This window comes from Eptesicus fuscus, chromosome 10 (assembly GCF_027574615.1).
Source record: "Eptesicus fuscus isolate TK198812 chromosome 10, DD_ASM_mEF_20220401, whole genome shotgun sequence".
Lineage (NCBI taxonomy): Eukaryota > Metazoa > Chordata > Mammalia > Chiroptera > Vespertilionidae > Eptesicus > Eptesicus fuscus.
In genome coordinates, this window is record NC_072482.1 from 68,830,727 (window position 1) to 68,856,137 (window position 25,411).

At 40.7% G+C, this 25,411-nt stretch overlaps 1 protein-coding gene across 1 annotated transcript in view; it reads right to left on the reverse strand.

Annotated features, from left to right (window-relative positions):
• The window catches only part of PHACTR2 (phosphatase and actin regulator 2), a 225,306-nt gene that overhangs the window by 20,570 nt on the left and 179,325 nt on the right, over window positions 1-25,411 (reverse strand). The window contains exons 3-9 of the mRNA XM_054722301.1: window positions 25,211-25,291; window positions 20,722-20,880; window positions 14,888-15,127; window positions 10,672-11,203; window positions 4,978-5,180; window positions 3,604-3,760; window positions 1,151-1,206 (exon numbers count right to left, since the gene is read on the reverse strand). Coding sequence (XP_054578276.1) covers window positions 1,151-1,206; window positions 3,604-3,760; window positions 4,978-5,180; window positions 10,672-11,203; window positions 14,888-15,127; window positions 20,722-20,880; window positions 25,211-25,291 — 1,428 coding nt within the window. The remainder of the gene's footprint in view (window positions 1-1,150; window positions 1,207-3,603; window positions 3,761-4,977; window positions 5,181-10,671; window positions 11,204-14,887; window positions 15,128-20,721; window positions 20,881-25,210; window positions 25,292-25,411) is intronic.

Consider the following 25,411-nt stretch of genomic DNA (forward strand, 5'->3'; position numbering starts at 1 on the left):
AAGAAAGAAAGAAAGAAAGAAAGAAAGAAAGAAGAAAGAAAGAAAGAAAGAAAGAAAGAAAGAAAAAAAAAAAGAAAGAAAGAAAGAAAGAGAAAGAAAACCATTCCAAGGGAAAAAATCCCTGGCGATTCCTCTCCGTTTTCGGTCCTCGTTGAACTGTCTTAGTATAACTGTGCTATTAAAACCCTACCTTCCCTCAGAAAAGAAAACGATTCAGGTTGGAGAATGAGGATGATCCAGATAGGCCAACTTGACCCTAAAAGCCTCGGTAAAAACATTCAGCGCATGCCAGTTACTACTGTAGTACTATCTGGAGCTCGGCCCATCCCTGCTTTTTGATATTTCATACAACAAAAAAGCTCTTTTGAAACTGGGTTAATGACATATAAAACGGCAGTGGCTGAATTTAAAAATATCCATTACTTAACTCACTGTAGTTAGTAACCACATTAATACACTGTGTAGCACGACAAACTGCTTCCATTCGTCTTATAGCTTTAACATATGAGCTGTAATAATTTAAATACGACTGGATTGGTGAGTGAAAAGTCAAGTCAAAGAAAATAGAGGAAAAAAATTGGAAAAGGAATGGAAAACTCGGTAAGTGCTGAGAAATTATAAATAACTCAAGAGGGAAACAGAGTTATCATAACAAAGGAAAATGAAATGGATTGAAATGAAATAGATTGAAAAATTGCTTTGACCATGAGCCTGTTTTAAATCGAGTCATTTATTAAACCTGGCAACAAATTGTATTATTAAGAATAATATAGGAATGTTTGATTCATTTCCTTGTGGATTTTCTGGCCTTTTCTTTGACATGTACATATTTGCAAGTAGACTAGAGCATTTTCTTTTATTTAATAGTTAGGTGAAAGAATACATGGAATATATTTCATCTTAAAAACAACTGTCACAACCATGACTCTGGTCTGGGGGATATCAGGCTCAAAGCCATAAAATGAAATACAAATGTCAAGAAATTATTTTTTAAATTATATACACGATGACATATAAATGTGATATGAATGGGCCATTTCAACCTTTTATGAATAAATATACTATGGTTTCCTATTGATAAACGAATCATCTCTAGAGGGAGCTTGTTAATGGTTAGACAAGGAATCACTGTACAGTGCAGGATACTCACGTTTTAGGATGTTTCTTTGCTCTAATTCTTCAGTTGTGGGCCTCTGGCTCAGTCTCCTACGATGACAAAAAAGATATACTGCAGGTTACAAACAAGGCCCCCTTAGTGGGAGACAAAATAAAACAATAAACAAAGCTATGCTTTTTCATGTTTTGAGAAACAAATTAATTTTTAAACCTACAAAAGTGTCCTTTCTATTAGTTTGGAGACTAGAGATTGTGGCTGAGACTGCTAACTAACCCCCATTACTTGTTCTCTCTCTTCCTTTCAGAAACAGAACTCCTTAAGCTTTAACTATAACCCCATATTCCCCCATATCCCCCAGCTACAGCTTTCTGTCACCCGAGCAGCACCGTGTGGCTATATGACCAAGTTGTTGCAATGGGATGTGAGCAGAAATGGTGTTTGGAATTTCTACTTTTCCCCTTCTCTGCCTTTCCTTCTTCCACTTAAATATGGTCAGTGAGTCAGCTGGGATCCTGGAGATGGAATGAATACTCATGGGGAAGGAAGAGCAACAGGACAGAAGAAACCTGGGTACCTGGCTGACTTCAAGGAGCAATGCTCCCAGCTGTGCTGGACAGCCCACCTACCTCTGGACGGTTACGTGAAAAAGAAATAAACATGTGGAAATGTTTGGACCACTGCAAAATTCGGTCTCTGTTACTGCAGCTTAGCCTTTTCCCTAATTCATACATAGGCATTCGGATCTAAAAAAGGCTGCCGCCTGAGAGAGCATATCAACTTGGGAGATGATCAATCTACACTTCATAGTGTTTTAAGTGAAATACTGCTTTTTTGACCTCAATGAATTACAAATATATATACTAGTTGTTCTCTTGAGATACCTAGGCCCTTCCCATTTGCCTTCAAGACAAGCCAAGCTCACTTGTGATTAGGAGCTAACCCATTGTACACAAGAGCTGAATGTCCTGTGAACCCTTTCGAACTTTGTTCTGGGTCTTGTTTACGTTATGAATTTGTTGTTAATCACAGACAAAAACTTCCTCTGGATGTAGGCTGAGTGTGTGCAGATTAATATCCATGAAAGGTAAATTTTAATATAGATACTATCAATTCTAAGTTTTTATGGCTGTGATAGAAATTATTAAAATCAATTTTAAATATATCATTGAAATTTTTGTTCAAGTTTAATCTCCATCAGAGCTCCCTTGAAATTAACTTAATTGTGAGCTCACAAAAAACCCAGTGACCATCTATGCCAGCCTGAAGCTGTGCCATCGTGTACCCATGTATCCTGTGCGACATATCCCTACTATGTCATTCCCCAAACACATCATCCTTCCTTTGTTTATGGAGTTTCCTCCCTTTTCTTTTTCTTTTTTTTAAAAATATATATAGCTTTTATTGATTTTTTTTTTTTTTTTTTTTTTTTTTTTTTTTACAGAGAGGAAGGGAGAGGAATAGAGAGTTAGAAACATCGATCAGTTGCCTCCTGCACACCCCTTTCTGGGGATGTGCCCACAACCAAGGTACATGCCCTTGACAGGAATCGAATCTGGGACCCTTCAGTTTGCAGGCCGACGCTCTATCCACTGAGCCAAACCAGTCAGGGCTCTTCCCTTTTCTTCTTCTCCAACTACTGATATCTTATAAATGATTAATACAGTACCTTGAAGGTGGGTGCCCGGATTCTCCTCACAGTGAGAACTAAAGGTTCCTGGTTCTTTGCCCCTACCCATCACTTAGGATCCTTCTCTGGTCTCACAGACCGTCCCCCTCCCCCGGCTAATGCACCCTGTGGTGTATGCAGGGTGGGCGAAGTCAGAAAAGTGACTGACACTTAAACTGCTAATAACAATGAGAGCTAAAACTGCCAGTTCAATGGGCTTCCTATGTCACTAGTAGCAAAAATAAAAATCATCAAGAGCTGGATGCAGGAAGAGAAGTCAGATGACCTTTTATTTGAAGTTAAAGGAGGGAACTTCCAACATCAGGGCCGTGGGTACCTGGCCTGGATGGAGCTGACCGCTGCAGCTAACTACTATTTCCACAGTCTCACAGCCCAGGGCAGAGCCGCCTGGAAATCCCAGGAACGCTGGTGAGTCCATGGACGAGGCTGCCTCCTGTTTTGATGAATAACGCTGCAGTGGAACACTTGTGTGTTTATGTATTGTTTATGGCTGCTCTTGCTGAGCAGCTGCAACAGAGACCTTCTGGCCAGCAAAGCCTACACTATTTACGAACTGGTCCTTTATAGAAAAAGTCTGTCAACAATCGGGTCAGGCTTTGGCAACCTCAAACTTTGGCAAACTCACCAGCCGGACCGAAGCACAGGTTCTTTGAATGCTTCACCATCCAGGACCAACTTCAGAAGACCAGGTAGGCCAGCTGTGCCCTTATACAAGCCATTCACAATGACCTCAGGTTGGAAACCACAGGACGGGGAAAGTATGTGTTCGTTGGTGCTGTATTAAAATTGCAGCCATTACCTGACTAGCTTGGTTCCAATTTGCTGTCGGATTTCCTGCCTCTCTTCTTCAGATGTCCGCTGCAAGATGTTCTTGTCCTCTAATTCTTTTTTGGACGGTCTGTTGCCCAGTTTGATAGCAAGAGTATCCCTTCGTCGGATTTTACTTGCCAAAGCACCTGAGGATTAGAAAAGGCAGAAATGCAGCAAAGGAGCCTTTTAGCCGGCGCCACTCAGGTTACAGGGGGCATGGACTTCAAACTGAGTCCAGACCACATTCTGTGTCCACATGCAGGAGGGGAATTTTAATTAGCCTTGGGGCGGGGAGGGGGGCCTTTTTAGTTGGATGTAGTTCATTTTGAAAAACTGGAGAACTATTTTTAAAAATGTTCAGAAAAATGTTGGGGCACCATGAAAGACTTGGAAGTATCACCTCATTATTTGGAAAGTGGTATTTGAAGTTTATTTTGCTGAGATGGCAAATCATGGAAACTACTGATTGCATAATGCCTTCTCTTTCTCAAGTATAAAAACGTAGCCCCTTTAGTATACTGTACAGGAAATCTTCTCTCTTCCTCCACTCAGAAACCACTCTGGCAAAAGTCTACATTTATACTAAAGTTTTAATCCTAAATTACCCCAGAGATCCCTGACAGCTCCACCAATGATAGTTAATACTAGATTGATGATAATGTTTGTTGTTGTTCAGTACAAATGGAAAGAAATTTGACAAACTGATGTTTAATCATTAACATGCTAATAACTTTCCATAATCTATAAATTTAACTCAGGAATCCCTCCCAAGCCATCCTGCCTAGAAAATTTTTAAAAATAGCACTTTCCAGTTCCCTCATTTACACATAAATGGTTGGCTTTCTCTACTTTACTAGCATTCCTTCCTAGAAGGCATACAGCCTTACCGTGGAGGAGTGATTGTTTTTAATTCTTAAGAGGTATGTGTCATTTTTGACTCATTTCTCCCTCCCTTCTCCTTAAAACTGCAGCATAAAAAAAATAAGTGAAATTCTCAAACATTTCCCATGAGTAATCCAGGGAATCCTGCATTGATGCTCTTTATTCAAGAAAGGTCCCAGTTAAGGGCTGACTTTGATCATCCTGAGAACCGCCTCCATCCTCAGAAAGCTTTGACTCTTGGGACAAATACGAATGTGCGTATCTATGCCCCACTGCCCACCCCGCATGGAATCCTCTTTTGGAAAGGCCTTTCATGAGAAGCTACTCCTCGGGATATACACAGTTCTAATTTGAGAAAGGAATATGAGGGGAAAGAGAACATCAGATGTTTGCTTCTTGGTGAGGCTTCTGTTCTTTATAAAACGCCGCTGCTTCTGCCCACCACCCTCCTCCCTCCCTACCTCTTGAGAAAAAGTCTTACTGTCTCCACTGCCGTCCTCATCTTCATCCTCTTCATCGTCATCGTCAGTGTACAAGATAGGCCCATCAGAGTCGGAGTCAGTGGCCCGGTACTCCCTTTGGCCTTCATCCTCCGGGGCACTGAAGGACTCTGAAGATTCTCCCATCAGCCCAGGAGCCAGTAGGTGAGATGCTGCCTTTCCCAGCTCATCTTTGGTTGTGAAACTGTCAAAGGCACAGAAACACAGGGGTGGTGTAAAGCTCAGAGCAACACTCAGGGACACCGCCAACACCATGAGAAGGAGTGCTTGTTGTGTGAGCATCCTTCAGGCTGGCGCAGGAAAAAGCAGGTACAGGCCAGCAATTGAAATGCAAGACCAGGATGCATTATTTAATCCTCAAAGTTTTAGATTCGTCATCTGTGAAATGAAAAGGATAGACCAGCTGGTGTCTGATATAGTTAGTACATGAACATGGTAAAACTATATTTTGCAAATTAAGTTTTCCCATAGCAATGGGGGTTCCGTGGAAAGAACAATGGTCCAGGAGCTCCAGAATACCTGACTTAGTACTTTTTCTCTCTGTGCTTAGCTTCTTCATTTGTAAACTTGCCTGTCTTAAGACTATATTAACAACATAAGGTGAAATGTGCGGAAGTTAAGTTGACTTTTTAGAAGAAATTTTTGTCTAAGGATGTAATCGTTTTTTTATTATTGAGCTTGGTAAGACTTTCTGGTTTAAAGTGCATATGTACAATGGATATTACTCAGCCATAAACAAGAATGAACTCTTACTGTTTGCAATAACAGTCATGGACCTAGATCAAACATGTCAAACTCACGGCCCATGGGCCGCATGCCTCAGTTATTCGGCTCATGTTAGCCTTTGAATTTGACATGATTGACCTAGTATTATGCTAAGTGAAATAAGTCAACAGCTATCATATGATTTCACTTACATGTGGAATTAAAAAATACACCCATAAATGAACAAACAAAACAGAAATAGATGCATAGACACAGAACAAACTGAGGGTTGCCAGAAAGGAGGGGGGTAGGAGTCTGAGTGAAAAAGGTAAGGGATTAAGAAGTACAAACTGGTAGTTACAAATACTCACAGGGATATAGAGTACAGCACAGGGAATACAGTCAATAATATTGTAATAACTATGTATGGTTACTTGAAATATGGGGGACTACTTTGTAAAGTATGATTGTCTAACCACTATGCTATACACCTGAAACTAACATAATACTGAATGTCAATATAATTAAAAAATAAAATATAGTTACTATAAATACAAAATGCTTTTAAATTTTCATAGACTAGAATAAAAATATATACTTTACATAAAAATTATATAGAAAACAATATAATCTTCATTTTAAGATACAGAAGATCCTCAAATCGCTTTCTGATATAAACAGAAGAATCCAAATTTAGATGTCACACTTCTGAAAGACCGTGTAGTGGAAAACATGTGCTTGCTATTCTCACTAACTAAAAAAAGCCAAAACCAGTTCTTTGTATAATTAAAACAAGTAAACTTTGTCAGAGTCAGAGGTATTAAAAATTCTTTGTGGTTATAAGCCTAGGTGTTTTGAAAAGTCTCTATTTTTCACATATTAGAAAAATCCAACAGCCAGAATACTTGTTTTCAAAGGGGGAAATAGAAAATTTCATTTTTTATTGTATAAAATATACATGGCATAAAATTTAACATTTTATCCATCTTTAAGTTCAGTTGCATTAAGTATATTCACATTGTTGTAAAACCACCACCACCATCTATCTCCAGAACTTTTTCATCTTCCCAAACGGAAATTCTGTACCCATTAAATAATAACTTCCTATTGTCCTCCTCAGCCCCTGGCAGTTACCATTCTACTTCCTGTCTTTATGAAATTTACTATTCTAGGTGCTTCATATAACTGAAATTATACATGTGTCCTTTTGTGTCTGATCTACTTCAGTTAGTATGTCTTTAAGATTTATCCATTTGGTAGCACATGTCAAAATTTCCTTCCTTTTTTAAGGATGAATCATATTCCATTGTATGTATATGCCACATTTTGTTTATCCATTCATCAGCTGGCAAACATTTGGGTTGTCTTTACTTTTTGGTTATTGGGAATAATGCTGCTGTGGACCTCAGTGTACAAATATCTTGCTTTCAATCCTGCTGGCAATATACACAGAAGTAGAATTACAGGGCCACATGGCAATTCTATGTTTAATCTTTTGAGGAACCACCATACTGTTTCCAGTGTGAAATCCCATTTTAAATGGGAGAAGATCTATTTTATGGGAAAGCTTTTCTGCAGTCCAGATTTCTAGTTGACTGCCACTGGAGGCCATTCTTGTTTGCAACTGTGGGTGACCACAGCCCATTTAAAAGATGTGCCAATTAATAACGCATTCTGAAGAGCAGAACAAAAGATACTTCAGGATTAAGCCCTAGTATTTGTTCATTCATTAATTTATGTTATCGATTATTATTTCAACCTCCCTTGTATTTTATAATGTTTTATAGTTTTCAAAGACTTCTGCATACATTTATAACTTACAATTGTTCTATAGCACAAGGAGGGCAGATAATTTATAGTTCCTGGAACCCGGGAGGGCCATGAGTGAATTGCCCAACCATGGAAGCAAGTCCAGTCTAGAACCCAGACTTCAGTCTCTTAGTCTACCTATCAAATGTTATGCTATATGATATTTTATTTATGCTTAGTATTATAAGTTATAATAATATTATATTATGGGTTATATTTAATGTTAAATATTACATTGAGTGGCCAGATTATGATCTCTGAATGCATATTAATCTGGCCACTCAGTGTATATCCTATATAATAAAAGGCTAATATGCAAATTGTCCCCTCGACCAGGAGTTCGACAAGCAGGCAGGCCGGCCAACCACCTATGTCCCCTCCCCCTGGCCAGGCTGGCCAGACCCCACCCATGCACGAATTCATGCACTGGGCCTCTCTCTCTCTCTCTCTCTCTCTCTCTCTCTCACACACACACACACACACACACACACACACACACACACACTGAGTAACCAGATTCTTATGTGTTCAGAGATCATAATAATCTGGCCACTCAGTGTATACTCCAAATTTATATCAGTCAACTCGTGATTTGGCTTTTATATTTTCGGAGGCCCCTGGGCACATTAGACAATACAGTGCACTCGGCGAATGTTTGTGAAAATGGACTAAACAGATTCAAGTCCCTTTGAATATGGGCTCCAGATGGGCTTATTATTAGTTTCTGCCTTCAATTATATCAGACATACACGGTCCTGATGAAGCTGCCAGTGAAGGGAAATCTACCAAACAGTTACCACCCTGCAATGTGTGAACAGAGGTAGGTATTTTTACACATGGCCACTTGTCCTCTTTAAAGTTCTGATATTTGTATTCCAAACAGAAGCCCCTTCATAAGACGACAGGATTTCGCACATTCGTTGACTAAACATAACTGGGGGAGAGTTCTAAGTAAAGCAAGTGACTAAGAGCCAGAAATTCAAATTCCGATATCCGCTTAAAAACAGAAGAAAGAATTTGGAAGGAAATTTGGGAGACTACTTCTTTCAGGCTCATTAACTCGAGAGCAAACGCAAACCATCCCTGTGGGATGAACTATAATTTAACATTATTTTGAAGAATATACGAAGAAGAAAATCTCTCTGCTCTCTTCTAGGAAAGCAGGGTAGTTACCCTGAGTGACAGGAAAACCTATTAGGCAAACCCCGATGGCTCATTATGTCCTAAGCTCACTTTGTCTGATCACAGTCCCAGTGGAGATGGAGAGCAGATGCTCAGCGCTCTTGTCTGACAGTCCTGTGAGTTCTTGGGCTGAAGACTGACATAGCCCCCAGCACGCAGCATGGCGCTTCGCACAGCAGTGTGCTCCCTAAATGTTTGTGGAAGTGAGCTGGACAGTCAGATCACCTCTGCATACGGGCCCTCTCAGTCAGAAGACCACTTAAGGAATCACTTTATAGGTTGCACCTTGTATTGAAAAATAAACGCATATACTCTATTTCCCTACTTCCTGGCCATGTTGGATATCCTTTTGGTAAGAAGTAGTGTTAATTATAATGTCTTGCTCACTTTTGTATCGCTGGTGCTTGGTACACTGCCCAGCACACAGAAGGCAAGCAAAAACACATGCTGAAAGAAGGACTGTGTAGGTCTGAAGGTTGGAATTGATGCTGGAAAATACTCACTGTAAATAAAGACATTAGCTAAGTGCTAGAAGTATTAGGGATACCATAACCACTCATCTCAACATCTTCTGTTCCCATAGAGTTTATTAGCAAGTCAAACAAAGAAAGTAATTTGCAATTTAACGTTTATCATTCCTTGGCTTTCCTTTGAATGATGGCACTCAAGATGATAAAACAAACAACAAAAATCAAGAAGGAACACATAAAAAAAAGCAGAAGTGGAAGCAACTACTTTGGAAACTTATAAAATTACGTAGGGCATGGAATGTGTTGTGCAATCCTGGATCTATACTCAGCTCTGCCACTGACTACCTGGGTAATCTTGGGCAAACTATTTTACTTCTCTCAGCGTCAGTTTTCTCACCTATTAAACAGAAATATTTCAGGTAAGCTTATGTGGATTAAATAACTGACAGTTCCTGACATTAATAGGCATTCAATCAATGAAGGTTATTATTATCAGTAAATTGAATAAGGTTAATATTTTGGTCTACTGATTCAAATCGATGTTTTAAAACACGATTAAGATTTTTTTTTGAAAGAGGAAATATTAAATTAAGTGATTTGAAGAGTGAATTTGGTTTTATTCTTAAAACAACAGAAAAGAGGCTGGATTTCAGAGGTCTAAGCCTCCCCTAGACAGAATTGGTGTCCACTATACTCTGGCAGCCTGTGGGGCAGGACAGCTAACATGGCTTATTTACCTTTAAGTAGAACATGTACAGGACTCTGTGAATAATTAGATGCAGTGAACAGAGGAGAAGGAGGACCCTAGGATGAATTCCAGGTTTCTGGCTTGGACAACTAGATGATGGCATGCCTGTGGCATACCAGCTTCTGCACTGGTTGCTGGGATACTGAGGTAAATAAGACATGTGTTGGTTAATTCTGTCCCAGAGTTAGGAAAAAGCGTTGTCAGAGCAGAGTAGATGCAATAACCAAATCTGTCTGGATGAGCATCGAAAGGCTCCACAGAGGAGATAACATTTAGTTGGATGGGGAGTTAAAGAAGCAGAGCCACTCTGACGTTGGAGGAAAAGGAGTTGGAATTTGACGGAGCTCTTTCCTGATGGCTTTTATTTTCCTAGAGAAGGAGACGGCTAAATAACTTGTTGAAATGAAGGTAGGCAGGAGTGGATGAGCAACCTAGACAAGTGGTGAAGACTTAAAATAACCGCTGCAAGGAAAGAGAAGGGAACAGCTTAGGGAAGAGAAAAGGACTGCTGAGGAGTGATGAGGCAGCTCTAAATGTACTTGAAAGGCCCAGGTCACTGTCCCCAGCCCGTGGCCTTCCTGGGACAGGGCTATGCAAAACCGATGGCTGGATGACATGTGTTGATCTAACAATCACTAGATTAAATTATAGAAGAAAACAAAGTAGGTTCCCTCGTTTCCAATAGAATGGTTTAGCGATCTTTAGTACTCAGCTTCGGTCGGGGAACGCAGAGGGAATATGGGGTTGGGGCCCCGACTCACCATTTCGCATTTTCTCTGCTAACACTGAAGCCAGTGCCTGAGTGGACAGTGGTTGTGTTTGTCGGCTCTTCAGTCCAGAGAAGCTGACTGGCGTCTAAGGTGGGGACGGGCAGGTCGGCTCCATTGCTGACCAGGACAATAGGAGTGTCTGCGGCAAAAACGCACGGTTCCTCCAGAACAAGAAGCGGGGCCGGGGGAGGAGGGGGTGGGCTCACAGGCGGTGGAGGGACCGCAGACTTGGATTTGCCTGTGCTCGGCTCCTCGGTCTCAGGGCCCGTTGGCTCAGTTTTGAGACTCTCCACCTTGGCCTCCAAAGGCTCTCCTTTAAGGTCGGACGTACCAGCAGTGGTTGCATCTGAGGATGGCCGAGGCGTGGGCCGCTTGCCAGTTTTTTTCTTGCCCCTTGTGGTTCCCACCGTCCCTGTTTTGCTAGAAACTGTCTCCTTTGAAGTTTTGAGAAAAGACGAAGAGGAAGTAGATGGTGACGCTGATGCTTTGGAGCCCGTAGTCTTTTTGGAATGAGAGGAACCAGCTAAAATAGAGAGATTTTGCATTAAGAGTCAGAGAAGACAACACTTTCAAAATAAGCTACCTGGGCTGCAATGGTCAGTAACAACATTCCCTTTAAAATTTTAAAATGTCTTGAAAAAAAAATGACTAAAAGAAAATGATAATGGTTTTGTTTTCTGCCCCCTCCCTGCCTCCAATCAAAGAGGGAGTGATGCTTGAGGCAAAACCCAAAGAGATAAGGGTCCTTTGTTTCTCCCTCTAGTCTTTACGTGGGCCAGCCAAAGGGAGTCCCCAGCTCCTTGTCCTTTGGGTGACCTGAAAAAGCCCCCACATGCTCCAAAGTAGGGACACTATCATGTGCAGAGGACAGACACCGTCAGCTGTGGGGGATAGAACAAGGCTGAGCTCATCACAAGTGATGCATGTTCTATGGTGTCTTCCTGGCAATGGAGTGGCCCACATTCAGAAGAGGCCTGGGTGTATACCACCAGCTCCTTTCTGGGCCAAAAGCAAATGTTCTCATCTTACTGCTAAGAGAATGAACTCTGACCCAGCTCTCCGCACGGCCCCAGCGAGAAGCCGGTCGTGCTGGCCCGTACCTCCATGGGCAATGGTGATGGACAGAGTAAAAGCACATGCCACGTGTCAAAGGCAAGTCTCCTGCGAAATATCAAAGACAGAAGCATTTCTTTTCTACAAAACAAGTCTAAGTGGGTACTATTTGAATAATTTGAAGAAAAAGAGTATCATTGGATCTTCTGACAAATGCTTATGTTCATCTAGGGACTTTGTCAGTGGTGTGTTTGCCTACCTCTGGATAGAGCTGTCTTTATTTAACCAAACAATTTTCAGGAAAAGAAAGGTCAGCTCTCCTTTTCTTTATATGATCTTAGGAAATACAGTCAGACTCCTATGAGAACACACTTTTGTTTCATGAGCTCTAGGGCCTATACATTTCTCCTAGTTGCTTTTTCTGTTAGAATGTTGTATGCCCCTACTTTTTCATGAGGGGTTAAACTGCCTTCCACAGAGCTATCAGAGAATATCTGGTTAGTATTGTGAAGCCAATCTGAATTGCATACAGATGCTATTGTAACTTACCTCTGGTTATAACCTTATTGAAGTCAATTGGGAGGGTCCCGACATGAAGAACAAATAAAGGAACAGACAATGAGATGGAAGACTTCACCAATTCTGATATACTACAAGAAGCCAGTCTCACCTGGTGACAAGATCCAGGCTTACCAGAAGTCTCTATAGCTTGGGGCTTTATTATATACAATAACTAGTATTCCCTTCCTCCAAGTCTGGCCTGTCAATACTATTTTTTTTCATAGTTAGTTCTCTCTTTATAGACTGGTTCGTGGGACAGTTTGCCTGCAGCCAGCCAGCTGTGGTTAATTCTACTTTTTTTTGAAGTTAGCAATCTTCACTTGTTTATAAGACAAACAAATTAAGCAAACTCCTGCAATCTAAGTCCATTCTAAATTTATTTTTCACAACAAATATGGTAAGGATTTGATGTCCTAAACACGTTCAATTATTTTCTTAGGTAAATTGAACATAATCCCTTCCACATGGCAATTCCAACAGGACTTTGCTGAAATCAGCCATGTTGCCTAAGTCACCTTGAGTGAAGGCCATGACCAAAAAGAAATGCCACCTTTCCCAGTTAACCGCTTTTGTTATCACAGTGCATGACACTGTATAAGAATACAAAATGGGAGATTTTGCCTTATTTCACGGGCAATGTAGCTGACTGTGCCAAACAGCTCTCTGGTCACCTGCAGGTGTATACTAATTAGGTAACAGAAGAAGAACCTTAACCGATTGCTTTCCTTGAGAACTAAAAACATCTGACTGAACATCAAGAACAGCATTTGAGGTAACTTTCCAAAAGGTCAACGTTCTTCAAGTGAAACATTACCATGTAGAAAGGTCTAAATGGTTACAAATGGAATATCAGCTGGATTCTGATGGAGTGTTATCAATATTTGACAAAAGGATCTTCACTGGAAGATGGGTGCTCCCTTTGGGTTAAGCATATCTGATGACGGACTTGTTAATATACTTCAATGCAACCGTTTCTCTGTGGCAGCCCCGTGGATAGCAACATTTTGATATACACTGTGGACCAGTCGGGCCTCTTTAAATATAATGGACAACATGACTGTACTATTCTCTTAGGAACATCATGAGTCTGTCAATAAATCTTCAAGTAACAAAATATCTGGAAATAACTCAAAAATCTTTCACGGAAGCTGTGCCCTGCCCTGGCATTAATCAGCTTTCTTCTGAGAGAAGGAAGGTGAAGTGCAAGCCGAGCCCATAGTGAGCTGCTACCACGTGGGGTATGAGGAAGAGAAAAAAAAAGGCTTGTGTGAGGCGGGTCTTAATTCTCAAGGACAGGCCGCCAGTTGGGAGCTTTTCTTGAAGAAGGGGATCAGAGCCTGTATCACATCAGGCTGATCCTAGGGTGTGCTAGGCAGTCTGAGGAAAATACAGATGCCAACAAGAATGGATGCCGACATGTGAGGGCAGCTGGTCCCTCAGGAAAGGGCCTGAATGCATTGTTGGCAGCGCATTCTGAGACATTTCACTTTAGCCCTCATTAGAAGAGACTCAGACAGTAAAGGACAAAGGCCGAAGAGAGGGACACAAGGAAGGAGACATCTATCTACATTCAGAGATCTGTCATACCGTCAACTAAGCCACTCTCCAAACTTGGGCGTTATGGGTATGAATTATAAAGGGAAAAAGATCAACAACAACGCAAATCATGGTAGCTGATTGCAAGAACGTTGCTGCTGATTTTAGCGAAAATAAGGTTTGCTAAAAGACAGGGCTTTTATGCACGTGTTAACAGCAAAAAGCCACCCAGCACGTGTACTTTGATTAATGTCTTTTAAAAGCTGGGTGGCATGGTGGGCTTCCTCATTCCACTTCACTAGAAGATGGGTGCTCCCTTTGGGTTAAGCATATCTGATGTGAAAGGAGAGCTGGCTACATATCACTTGCAGATGCTGTAGATCACCAAAACATCCCCTGGTGATTTGCAATAGTGACTTGAAACCACAGAATAGGATGCTTTCCTTCTAACCAATTGAAGTCTTTTGTTTGGGGCGAGGGGGAGCTCTGAGCGTGTAACTTTCAACTCTGCTGAAACAATAATGACTCAATAGAGAGTGGTGGGCTGACCCAACCTTTGTCATTTATGAGTAGAGAAATGACTAGGTATGTGGACAGATTTAAGCCGATACAATACAGCAAATACGTCAAAAATGCAGTGTCACATTTTTATGTGCAAACCTAAGACATTTTCAAAGAAAACCCAAGCCAAAAATCTACCCATAAACTCAAATAGGCAGAAGGCCAGTTGATGTGTAAATAATGTCATATCAGATCATCGCCATTCACCAGGCACACTGTTTTCCTGTTTCTTTCTAAAGGTCCTCGTGCAGATAAGTGGCTACTCAGGATGAAAGAGGTCTATTCACCCCCAAACTAATGAGGTCAACTAATCAACTGGTCAACTTTCTTTTGGTGGAGATAGCAACAAAGGAAATCTCCTGGGTATTCTCGGTGTCAAAGCTGAACCCACTGGTGCTCCACCCTAAGGCACCAGACATCCAAAAGGCCACCACCCAAATCAGCCCCACCCCAGAGCCGAGCACCCTAGACTCAACCCCACTGTGGGCATACTTACCAGCCTCTCGGGTCGTGTTTCGGCTTGTTGGCTTGGGTGGAGGGATGGGGGCCTGTTTACCAGAAGCCTTGGTATTTTTTTTAATAGGAGGCACTTCGTCACCCTTGGGGCTGGCCCCAGCAGCAGCCCCTTTTGGAGGCACAGGTGTTTTGGGGGGCTTAGGTTTGGGTTTAGGCTTAGGAAGAGTTGAAGGAGGTGGAGCAGGAGCTGCCGGTGTTTCAGAGTGGTTTTCAGTGTTCTCTACAAATGAGAAAGTGAACAGAAGCAGACTGATACAGACACACGCCATATACGTAGCAGGAGCGAGACATACGGCGACAGCGATACAAACATGCGGCTGCTTGGCCCTTGGGAACCAGGGTGGCGTTCTGCACCAGAGAGAGCAATGTTTGGGGTCAGAACAAAGGCTGAAAGCCAAACCAGGCTGCGTTGTCTGGGGCCATGAATCACTCCTGTGATAACACAGGGTTGCACAAGTTACGTTGATGAAGTTACATTCAGGATGAATATAAATATGTTCATCCAGCCTTGAATCGGTGGCTGCTGGATGATGGCGTGAGCATGACTGCTACACTGAATTTCACAAAATTGAAGGGCTCCCGAGAGTGACTGATCAGCACATTACACACACCGCCACGGGGTGTGGGCTCACCGCCCGGGACGACTGGACCCACAGTTACCTTTGGCCCCTTGCCGTTAGAACTTAAGACCTGTCAACCAGACGGGTTGTGCCGTGCCTCACTGGGGTCAAAACCCAATAACTTTCTAAGCTAAGGGAGCCTCTGTGGAACCCTTTACAGGAAGCACAATGCACCGAAGGATGAACTGTTTTCTCAAGCTCTCCTGGTGCGGTCAGGCAGCTTCCTGTCTTACAACAGCTTCCTCTGGCCTGTCCTAACCGTGCCACGACTACAGGGACGGAATCCAAAAAATGCCAAGCGTGTTTTGTGATGTAAAAACACAAGTAACAACTTTGAAAAGGCAAGGGTTAAACTTTATTTTAACAATTTTATATCTAAGAATATGAACCTCTCACAAGGTTTTGCCTAGCTAAAGGAGAAATAGTATTTGTCTCTCATTACTGAAAGTGGAGATATGGAATGTTCATTCATATAGTCGTATCCGTGTTTTTCCTAGTAGTGATTGATTGACATGAAAATACAGTTCTGGTCCAAAGAGCTAAGCAGCATTTCTTTATACATGGAGCACAATAAAAAAAACGTAAGACAGTGTTCAGACAAGACTAAGCCTTCGCTGGATGTATCCTCCCATTATTGAATGAGCAAGAAAAGGTTTAATAATAGCATGCATCACATTTCTTATCCTAGAAAGTGAGGACTTCACTCCTCCCCTCCCTCCCCCCGGTGTTTCCACATCCCCATCAAACCACTTATATAACCACCATAAAAATGACCCAAGCTATGGTAGGTAATCAGTAGGACTTCTTTTATCCTCCCTCTGCCGTGAAACCCACCTCAGCCACTATAGCCCAACTTGACCCCTCCTGCACGTGAACTGATTGTAGCTACAGGTTCAACATGCATCAGAGGCTGCTTTGTGTTTGCCTTTCTGTTTATACATTATGTCTCCCCAACTGAGCAGTGACTCTCCTCACCTACCTGGTCTGAACCAGGAGGCAACTTAATCACAAAAGTCAGTTAGGGTTGAGAACAACACAAGGTAATGCATACCTAAAACATCTATCTATATATATAAAAGCCTAAGCGACTGTTATGGCCAGACGACCGGCTGGTAGCTATGATGTGCACTGAACTCCAGGGGGCAGATGCTCACCGTGGGCGCTGCCCCTTGGTGGTCAGTGTGCTTCCACAGCCAACCTCCCGCAGTCCCTCCCCCTAGCTGGCCAGGTCCAATCGGGACTGGGCGAGACAGCTCCGATCACCGGCCAGGCCAAGGGACCCCATCCATGCACAAATTCGTACACCAGGCCTCTAGTTTTAACATAAAACATATAACTAGACATTGACTTGCCAGTCTTTTGACGTGGGGCAGAAGCCTCTTTTTTAAGTACTTCTTCATTCTTTAGAAGGTTAGCCCCTAGCATAATGTCAGGTGTGGAATTCAAGCCCAATAGTATTGTCTGGTGAGAGCCAGTCAAACGGACCGACAACACTTGCTCTCTCTATTCCCTTTCACACCACCAACCCTCACAATCTTCCCCTCTGCCTTCATGGCAGTCCATTGAGGGGTCTCTTCTCTTTCTGCCCATGGCTTTAAATTCTAAAGTCATACCCCAAAGAATCCAGCTTCTGGCTTTGGGAAGGAGGAGATGGTTCGCTCTATGACATTTGGGAAATGACACTTGGAACGACAATCCCTCCTGGGTGGAAAATGAACACAGTGCACGCAAACTCTCGGCCGGCTCTTGGAGAAGCACGGCCGGCTCCTTTCTCTGCGAACACCACCAACTACCGCTGCATGTTTGCCACGTGGCCGATGCTTATGTTTACCCTGTGGTGATTCCTGAGGGGGGTGTGTGCACACACCAACAGTATGCTTTTCTGACTAAATTATAAACGCCTTTTGTCTAAAATTTTAAGCAGAACACTTTAAACATCATGTCTATTCAATGAATGTGACTGCTCAGCAGATAGTTATTAACAACATACATTAGTAGAAAACAAACTCCTCCTTTTATCTGGGAGATAACGAATTCAGTCAAGTTACATTTTCAACTATTGCCATGTGACCTGAAGACATGATTAAGTTGATGGAGTCTATGCGTATTATCTTTTCCAGAGGAGGCTCATTAATAAAGGCTGCCCATTCACTTTGCCTGACAAGGACACCGTTTCACGCAATAGTCTGGAGGATGGCTGTTTACTGTACTTCCACGTTTGGCTCCCTCCACCACGTGGAGAGTTTAGTTCAATAACATAGAGCAAACCTGAGAACTGCATGCATCGTTGCCTTGCCTAGAATACACCTCTGCCCCCATTTCTCCTGCATCGGCTGCCTCCTTCTTGTCTCCCTCAAATCTTAGTTTAGAAATATCTTCCTAAGGACCAATTTTTGTCCCCGTGGGAAGCTCCCGACTTGCTGCACTCAGGCCTTCCGAGTGCTTGGCACCTTGTACCGCATGCTGGGCTCCTCCTATGCCACGATCTGCTTGCAGGCAAAGGCCATTGCTCATTCACCACTCTCTTCCTGGTCCCCAGTAGAGTCTTACCCACGGCAGACCTTCATTATTGTGTTGGCACAAATGCATTAAATTATTTGTTACTTCATTGAAAGTCCTCGATAACAGAAATAACATTAAATAATTTTCAGATTTCTTATATTTAATGCCAAGCTATACTTAACAGATTGCAGATCAGTTTTTCTGCCTCTTCTATGTTTAAGGGCCCTTGCAGAGAGACTAATGGGAGTCTAGGAGCCCTGGAGGCCTTCAGGGAAAAGTCTCCAGTGTTGGGCCCAAGACTACTGAACCAGAATCAGGTGCCTCCGGGAGCCTCAGGAACACCCACATGTCTGAGGTGAAACCTACACACAGAGCAGTGTGAAGGCCACTTGTTATTGTTTTGTTTTTTGTTTTGTTTTGTTTTCTGACACTGATGTTTCAAATAGTAAAGTTCTGACATACTGTCTTAAAAAGAGATACAAGCATCTCAGGCTTTAAAGGCACATGACATGGCTTTACAAACATAACCAATTAATAGATGAAATAATGCTCCTGGATAAGTTGCATAAGTGATGTTCTTGTGAAAGGAAAGGGAGAGCTGCACCCCAAAACTAAGGGTGAATTAAGAACCTGGGATGGTGGATTTGCAAGGTAGTGAGCTCAAACAGGAAGTGGGATCAGAAGAGGAGCAGATGTAAAAGTGAATCTTGCGGTGTACACTTTTAGAATTAAATGGTACCTTTACAGAGAAATAAATGGTTACCTTTGTTCATTAAAGTATTCCTATTCAACTTAATACTTTGCGATGTGAGTTTTGAGTGACATTCATTTTATTTCCCGGAGGGGCTCTGGTGGGTGCACCATCCGCACAGGGGAGGGAGGCCATGTGTCTTACAGGGGGTGTGACGACATGCCCAGCATTTCATGTCCTTATGTACAGACTAGCCAAGCAAGATGCTATCTTGGGACCTTATTTGACCAAAAGGCACTGACTGTACTAATTCTGAGTAAAGAATAAGAAAACAAAAACATCTCTCAAATATCCATGGACCTATGAGATCTGCCATTGTCTTTTTAGAACATCAAGGCCTGCTGGTTTAATTAACATAAAACTGTCAGCAACTTCTTATTAGGTTGATAAGGGACACGCTTCCTTTGAAGTCTGGCCAGTCCACTGATGGACACCCCACACGGACCAAGTGAGCACCGGAGATGGCACTGTTACATAATAAAGAGTGGAATTCTTCAATGCACAAAGGATGTACGAGGCACGGACCACAGATGGACTTGAAATGTAACAGTTTGGTGAAACAGGACAGTTGGAATAAAAAAATAAAAATAAAAGAAATCACTACTTGTAGTAATACTTTCAACTAAAGCCCCTTAAAATCTATTTAGGTCTGTTTCTCTTGAGGTTTCAGGAATAGTATCCTGAAAAATATTAGTTAATTTCTCATAATCACTATTCATAAGCTTAACCAGAGTCCTTCAAAGAAACAAGACTAAGTATAAGTCCCATAGTATACTTAATATTGAATAAAGCAAAATAATAAACTTCTAACAGATTATTACTAGAGGCTTCTAAGATTTTTAAAGGCTAATTTACATGCAAGTAACAGGGGTGATGGACTTGTAAAGTAGATGAGTTTTAAGTCACAATGTCTGCAGGTTGCTCTTTTGTTCTCTTTGTCTTTGAAGGACTTGGATCAAGAACAGAAGAAAAGTTTGCTTCCAGCAGATTCTAAGAGTTCCCAAAATGCCTACAGAACCTAAACTAGGTTTGACAAATTTTTGCCATCCACCAACTCAGAGGCAGACATTACAGAAGGAAACAGTCCGTTTCCTGAGGATTCATTTTTATGCTGCATGGAATCTAGAACTTCCAACAAAGCCTTACTTTATAGGAGTTTCAGTTCATGTTTGCGTAAGTATGAGGCTTGGAGGTGCCTGCACGCAATAGCAGTGGTATGCAGAGGTGATCAATCAGTGACTAGGGACCTGTGAATGTTCTGGGGGTCCTTGATAGACATGCATTTTGCAGTTATGCAACCTACCACAGCATAGTCACTCTAGAAAGCAAGGCCTTAAAGAAGCCTTTAGGGAATGGCATAATTGCCTCTGGTATATTCTGAAACTTCCAATTGCACAGACAAATCACTGAGCAGAAGCTAGGCCATTACAGCAACCCAAACCCTCAGCATCTCTGGGGACAATTCCTGAGTCTCTCTTAGAAATGTCTAGAACCTGGACTAGAACCTACAGTGTTGGGTGTGTGGATGCACCAGCCACACCCCCACTTCTGAGCTGAGCTGCTCACAGGGGCCATGTCTAACCAGCAGAGAAAGATGTTCTGAATGCTAGCATTTTTTTTTTTCAAAGAAGATACTGAGAAAAAGCTCCTGAGGAAAAGATAATATTCCCAGACATCCCTAATCATTAAAGAGGCCATCCATCTGATTCTTACCGGTAATTAGCCCTCTTTAATAAAAAATTAAAATGATGTGCTTATAAAATGGATGCATCTACTCGAGGAAACTATCCTATTTCTCTTCACTAGTTATCATTTCTCTCCTCTGTGTGTATGGAAATTTTCCTCTCTACTGGTCTTAACATCACTATTTGGAGCCTACGACCCGATTCTCGACATTGAGCTGTGGTGAAGGAAAAGAATAGGGGTTTCTCTTGATTTTACCTTTCTTCTCTTCTGCCTTTTCCTCCAGAGTTGGTGCTTTTTCAGCTAGACAGCCATTACCTTCTTCAGATTTTACTATATTTTCCTCTCGGGTAGATTCCTCTCCGATGGGTATCATGTGCCCGTTTGAATTTTCAAAGTTAACTGTTACATCTCCATCTAAAATAGGGAAAGAAACACCTAGATGTCTAATTGGATGGCTTTCTTAAAACCCAACTTTATAGTTACTAGGACTGTAGGGTTCAGGTTTCAGGCCCTGGGAACCAAATACATCCTGTACTATTTCACTGTGTTTTACTAAATAATTCATTCCAATGAAAGAACTAGAAAATCCTTCATCTTGGGAGGGAGCAGCTATGGAGGGGGCATCCAGATGCCATTCAGATAGTCGGATGGATCAGCCTAATGATAAAATACCCTCTGGCAGCGGAGTCCCTCTCTTCTTGTGCTTAAGTTTTGTTGAAGTCAATACTAGGAGACTCTTTATCATTCAGAAACTGAACCTAAAAGGAATAACCTGAAAAATGGAACAGACATTTTAACAAGCACCAAAAACACAGGGTGAATGAAAATACACAAGTAACACGAAATGTACTTACGCATACAAACAATTAGTGGGAGGATATGGCATTTTCCAAGCACCACCATCTGCAGAATATTACCTCTATGACATGTTAACTTAATGCAGCAGTACAGCTGCTCCTCTACATTCAAGGAATGATGGCAGCAAGGCTAATTTTATTTTCAGTATCTTATTTATGAAAATATTAAATTGAACTCATGTACTTTGTTATATATAACCGATCAAAGAGTCTTTAAGTTGGCCTAATAATAATGTGAAAATATTAGGGGTAAAAAATGCAGAAAAAGTAGTTACAAAAGAATTTTTAAAAATCATAACTGAAAATAATATTTCTAATATGTTAGCTAAATCATAAATATCCAATTGCAACCCTGAATTTCACAATTACTAGGAGTTTCTAAAATGAAAAGAGATTTTGCAGAAACTCTTCATTCAGCCGCCAAAATGCTTGAAAAGATTAACCTTAAAAGATATGAGGCTTTGCTACCATTGCAAAAAAAAAAAAAATTTAAGGAATTGAAGTTTTTACTGAGAAAACTTGAATGCATAATTACTGCTAATGTATACAATTCTGATTAATCTTATTTTGCAAACCATTATAAAACAGACCATTTTCCAAATTTTCATTAAATACGAGTGAATGGCTTTGGCTTCACAATAAAATCAGCTGGCCTTATTGACAAAAACAAGCATGGCATTTTAATAAGTAAAATATACATATCATAAAGTTATATCACGTTCAAAATGCCAAAGTTTTTGCTTAGTCATGTGACTTCCAAACACCTCTAATCTGACACATGTATAAAAATAAAATAGACAATAATTGAAGGCAATGCCATTGCTAGTACATCTTAACTATTTAAATGAAATTAAGGCAATACATTTTTAAAGAGTATGTGTCAACACAAAAAGAAACCAAAATATTCTTATTTATTATTACAAGAGCAAATTGGATTATCATATGACGGAAGTTGTTGACAATATGAAAGGATACTTACTTTGAGATATGAAATAAAGCTACTCTTATAAAAGAAAAACCGTAGAAAAAGAAAGCATATCTGTAACAAATGTGGAAGTTAAGAATAAAACAAAGGAGAACTGAAGTTAATTGGTATGTGAGAAAGTTTTCTAGCTTTGTATATTATTTTGGAATTAAAACAAGTTAAGTCCTTAATATAGATTATGTATGTAAGTAAAATAAAAGCTTAGCAAGAGAAGGCAAAAGAAGATGCTGAGCTAGACTGCAAGTTATATAAGAGGCCCACACCAAGTATTATAGGTGCATTTATATGCAAAGAAAAGGGAAAACTCAGAAAAGAGTTAAGATTAGAGTAAACCAAGAGCTAAAGCACACAGAGAAATAAGAGGTTAAGCAAGGAGCATGAGAGGGTGGGAGGGCTTTCCCCTCTTTCCGGTAAACACGTGTATGTGAGATATAGTTAATACAGGAACAGAGACCAGGAGAAAATCAGGTATGAACAAAAGGTGAGTGACGCTTTAGAAGGCTAGAAAGTACACCAAGAGAGAAAAGGGAAGGAAGCTGGCAAGCAGGCAAAAACATCTACATGCCCCCATGTTAAAGCTAAGGGAAAGGACGGAAGGGAAGACCAGAAGTTGAGGACTGAACTTGGACTAGAGTAGTTCAACTTCTCAAGAGAGATGACCAGTTGCTGAACTTTCAGATTAAAGTTAGATCTTGGTGTAAAAAAGGTAATTTAAAAGGAATAATAATAATAGCTGGGAGGGAGGGTATGGAGTGGGGTGGGACAAGGTCCAACGCAGGGTAGCTGGAGAGGTTTAAACAGTCTATCTGGCTCCCTGACGGAAGGGCATAATTGACAAGCACTGTCAAGAGCTAAGGCAAGGTCAAGAAGATCAAGGCAAAGAATGAATCCTCATGGCAGAGGAGAGGGGACTGTCACCAAGCACAGCAGCTTCCAGTCTCTGGCTAGAGCTGAAAACAGACTGAAATTCTCAAGATAACTGTTTATGGAAAAATGACAGAAATCTATTCTCTCCAGCTCTTGGCAGAAAAGGGGGAAAGACTCTATCTCCAATAGGCATCACCGGAAATGTCCAAGTATTAGGTAATTTCTATAGTTGTCTACAGGGACTCTGCAAAAGGTGAAAGTAAAATTCAGTAATTGATGACTTCCCAAACATTAAAACCTATTACATTATGTTTAGGTTAAAAATTGTTTTCTTCTTTTGTGTCTTAGAACTTTTAATGTTCAGTCTGCAAAAGGTAAATAAAAAGGTCAAGGAGGTCAGACTTTTGGGGAAATAAGTCTATAAAATTGTAATCCATCATGCAAATGATATAACAGGTTAGGAAGAATAAAAACAAAGCAATACTAAGCATTTCTTTAGATTGACAATTGCCACTTGTTTTTAGAAAAAGTATCTCTTTCCTAGCTACAATTTTTTAATTAGATAAAAAATGGGACTTTAATCTCTATCTTTAATATTCATTAACAGTTTCAATCATAAATTTTCCTTTCTTTCCCCTTTTTAAAAATATTGAAGTAGAAGTGACCAGGCAGCATTCAGCTGTCACTGGATTTGTAACTCCTCTCCTGCCTCCAGAGAGATTAGAGAGGAGACAAATTTTTATACTGTGAGCCAACCTTCAAGGAAAAAAAAAAATTAAGGATGTGTATTTTTTATTTTTAAAAGTCCCTGGCAGGAAATAAGTAGCTTCAAAGTGATAGAAAATTAGGGAAAACAAAATTCATTCATAAAATGGAGTGGAGAAATATATAACAGGCCAGAAATCAAAGTAAAATACCTAAAATTGTGAGGGCTCAAAAAAAGAAAAAGAAAAAGAAAAAAAGGTAGTATTCACTCCAGACTTCCCTGTTTTCTTTGAAGCAAGAATAAAATAGTAAAACATTTCCTAGCTCCACTTGGATCATTCAGACGTTGGAAAAAGCGTGTCATTTGGATTTATAAGTAGTAAAGGCCAAAAGATGTTAATTTCTATGCAAGGAACATAGATCAGAAAAAGAGATGTGCTATTATCTCAAATCCAATTTAATAGCTTATTATTTGTTCCTATAAAAGTATAATAATAATAATTTACCCCAGTAAATGTTGTGGGGGTGGAGGGGGGAAGGAAGGCAGGAGGTAAATCAACAATGTTGCAACAAAAATTTTCTTCAGTTTCAATAGTAGTGGGAGCAATGAAAATTATTCAGTATTATTTACTTGGAGAAATAACCGATCTTCTTTTGAGGGTCTATCTCAGTGTCCATCTAATTCTTATCTTTTTAGGAGAATAGAGAAAAAAAGGGGAAGCAGATAGAGGTAGAAAAAAATACTTGGAAGTAATTGTTAGTGAAAAGGTGAGAGACAGATCCAAAGAAATGAGAACACTGGGAAAATTACTTGAGAGAATGATAAAGCAAATTAACTTTTAATTTGCCCATTCATGCCTTATTGATTGTAAATTTGAGTGCATTATAAAGGACAAGAGAGGTCCTTTACTTTTACTGATAGACTTAAGAAACCAAAGTCAGGAGCCAAGCTACAACTCAGCACTTGACCCAACAACTGAGTTAATTTGGATAGAAAGACTGAAGCTCAACAATAGAGATAAGAAGCAGTCCCGTAAGTATTTGCATCTTATCTGTATCTCCAGCTACAGGGCGCCTTTGTAGAGCTTTAGGTTTAGAGTGACATACGGTGAAGGATTCACCAAAAAAGGTCATTGAATTTCTTTTCTAGAAGACCTGAGGTTCACAGCAGCTCACAAAGGCATTCTGAATTAAAGCAAGATTCTCGTAGGGCAGCACTCACTGCTTTATCTCCCAAAGGCCATGATCATCTTAAGTTTCAAAGGAAATTGAAAGAAGGACCAAAGAATGAAGGATCAAATTATTTTAAATGTATGATTAAGTTCCTCACCTGGATCAGGCAATTCCTTAAGAACTCCCCTTCTTATCAGCTCCTCTCTACTTTGTCTGGTGGATATCTTCCTTTCTAATACTTTTAAAGAGAATAAGCACATGTGAGAATCAAGTCATTGCTCAAAATAATTATGAAAAACATTCCAAGTACATTCATTCTCTTCACTTGGGGACTCAAACCCCAGTTTTTCTAGTTGTC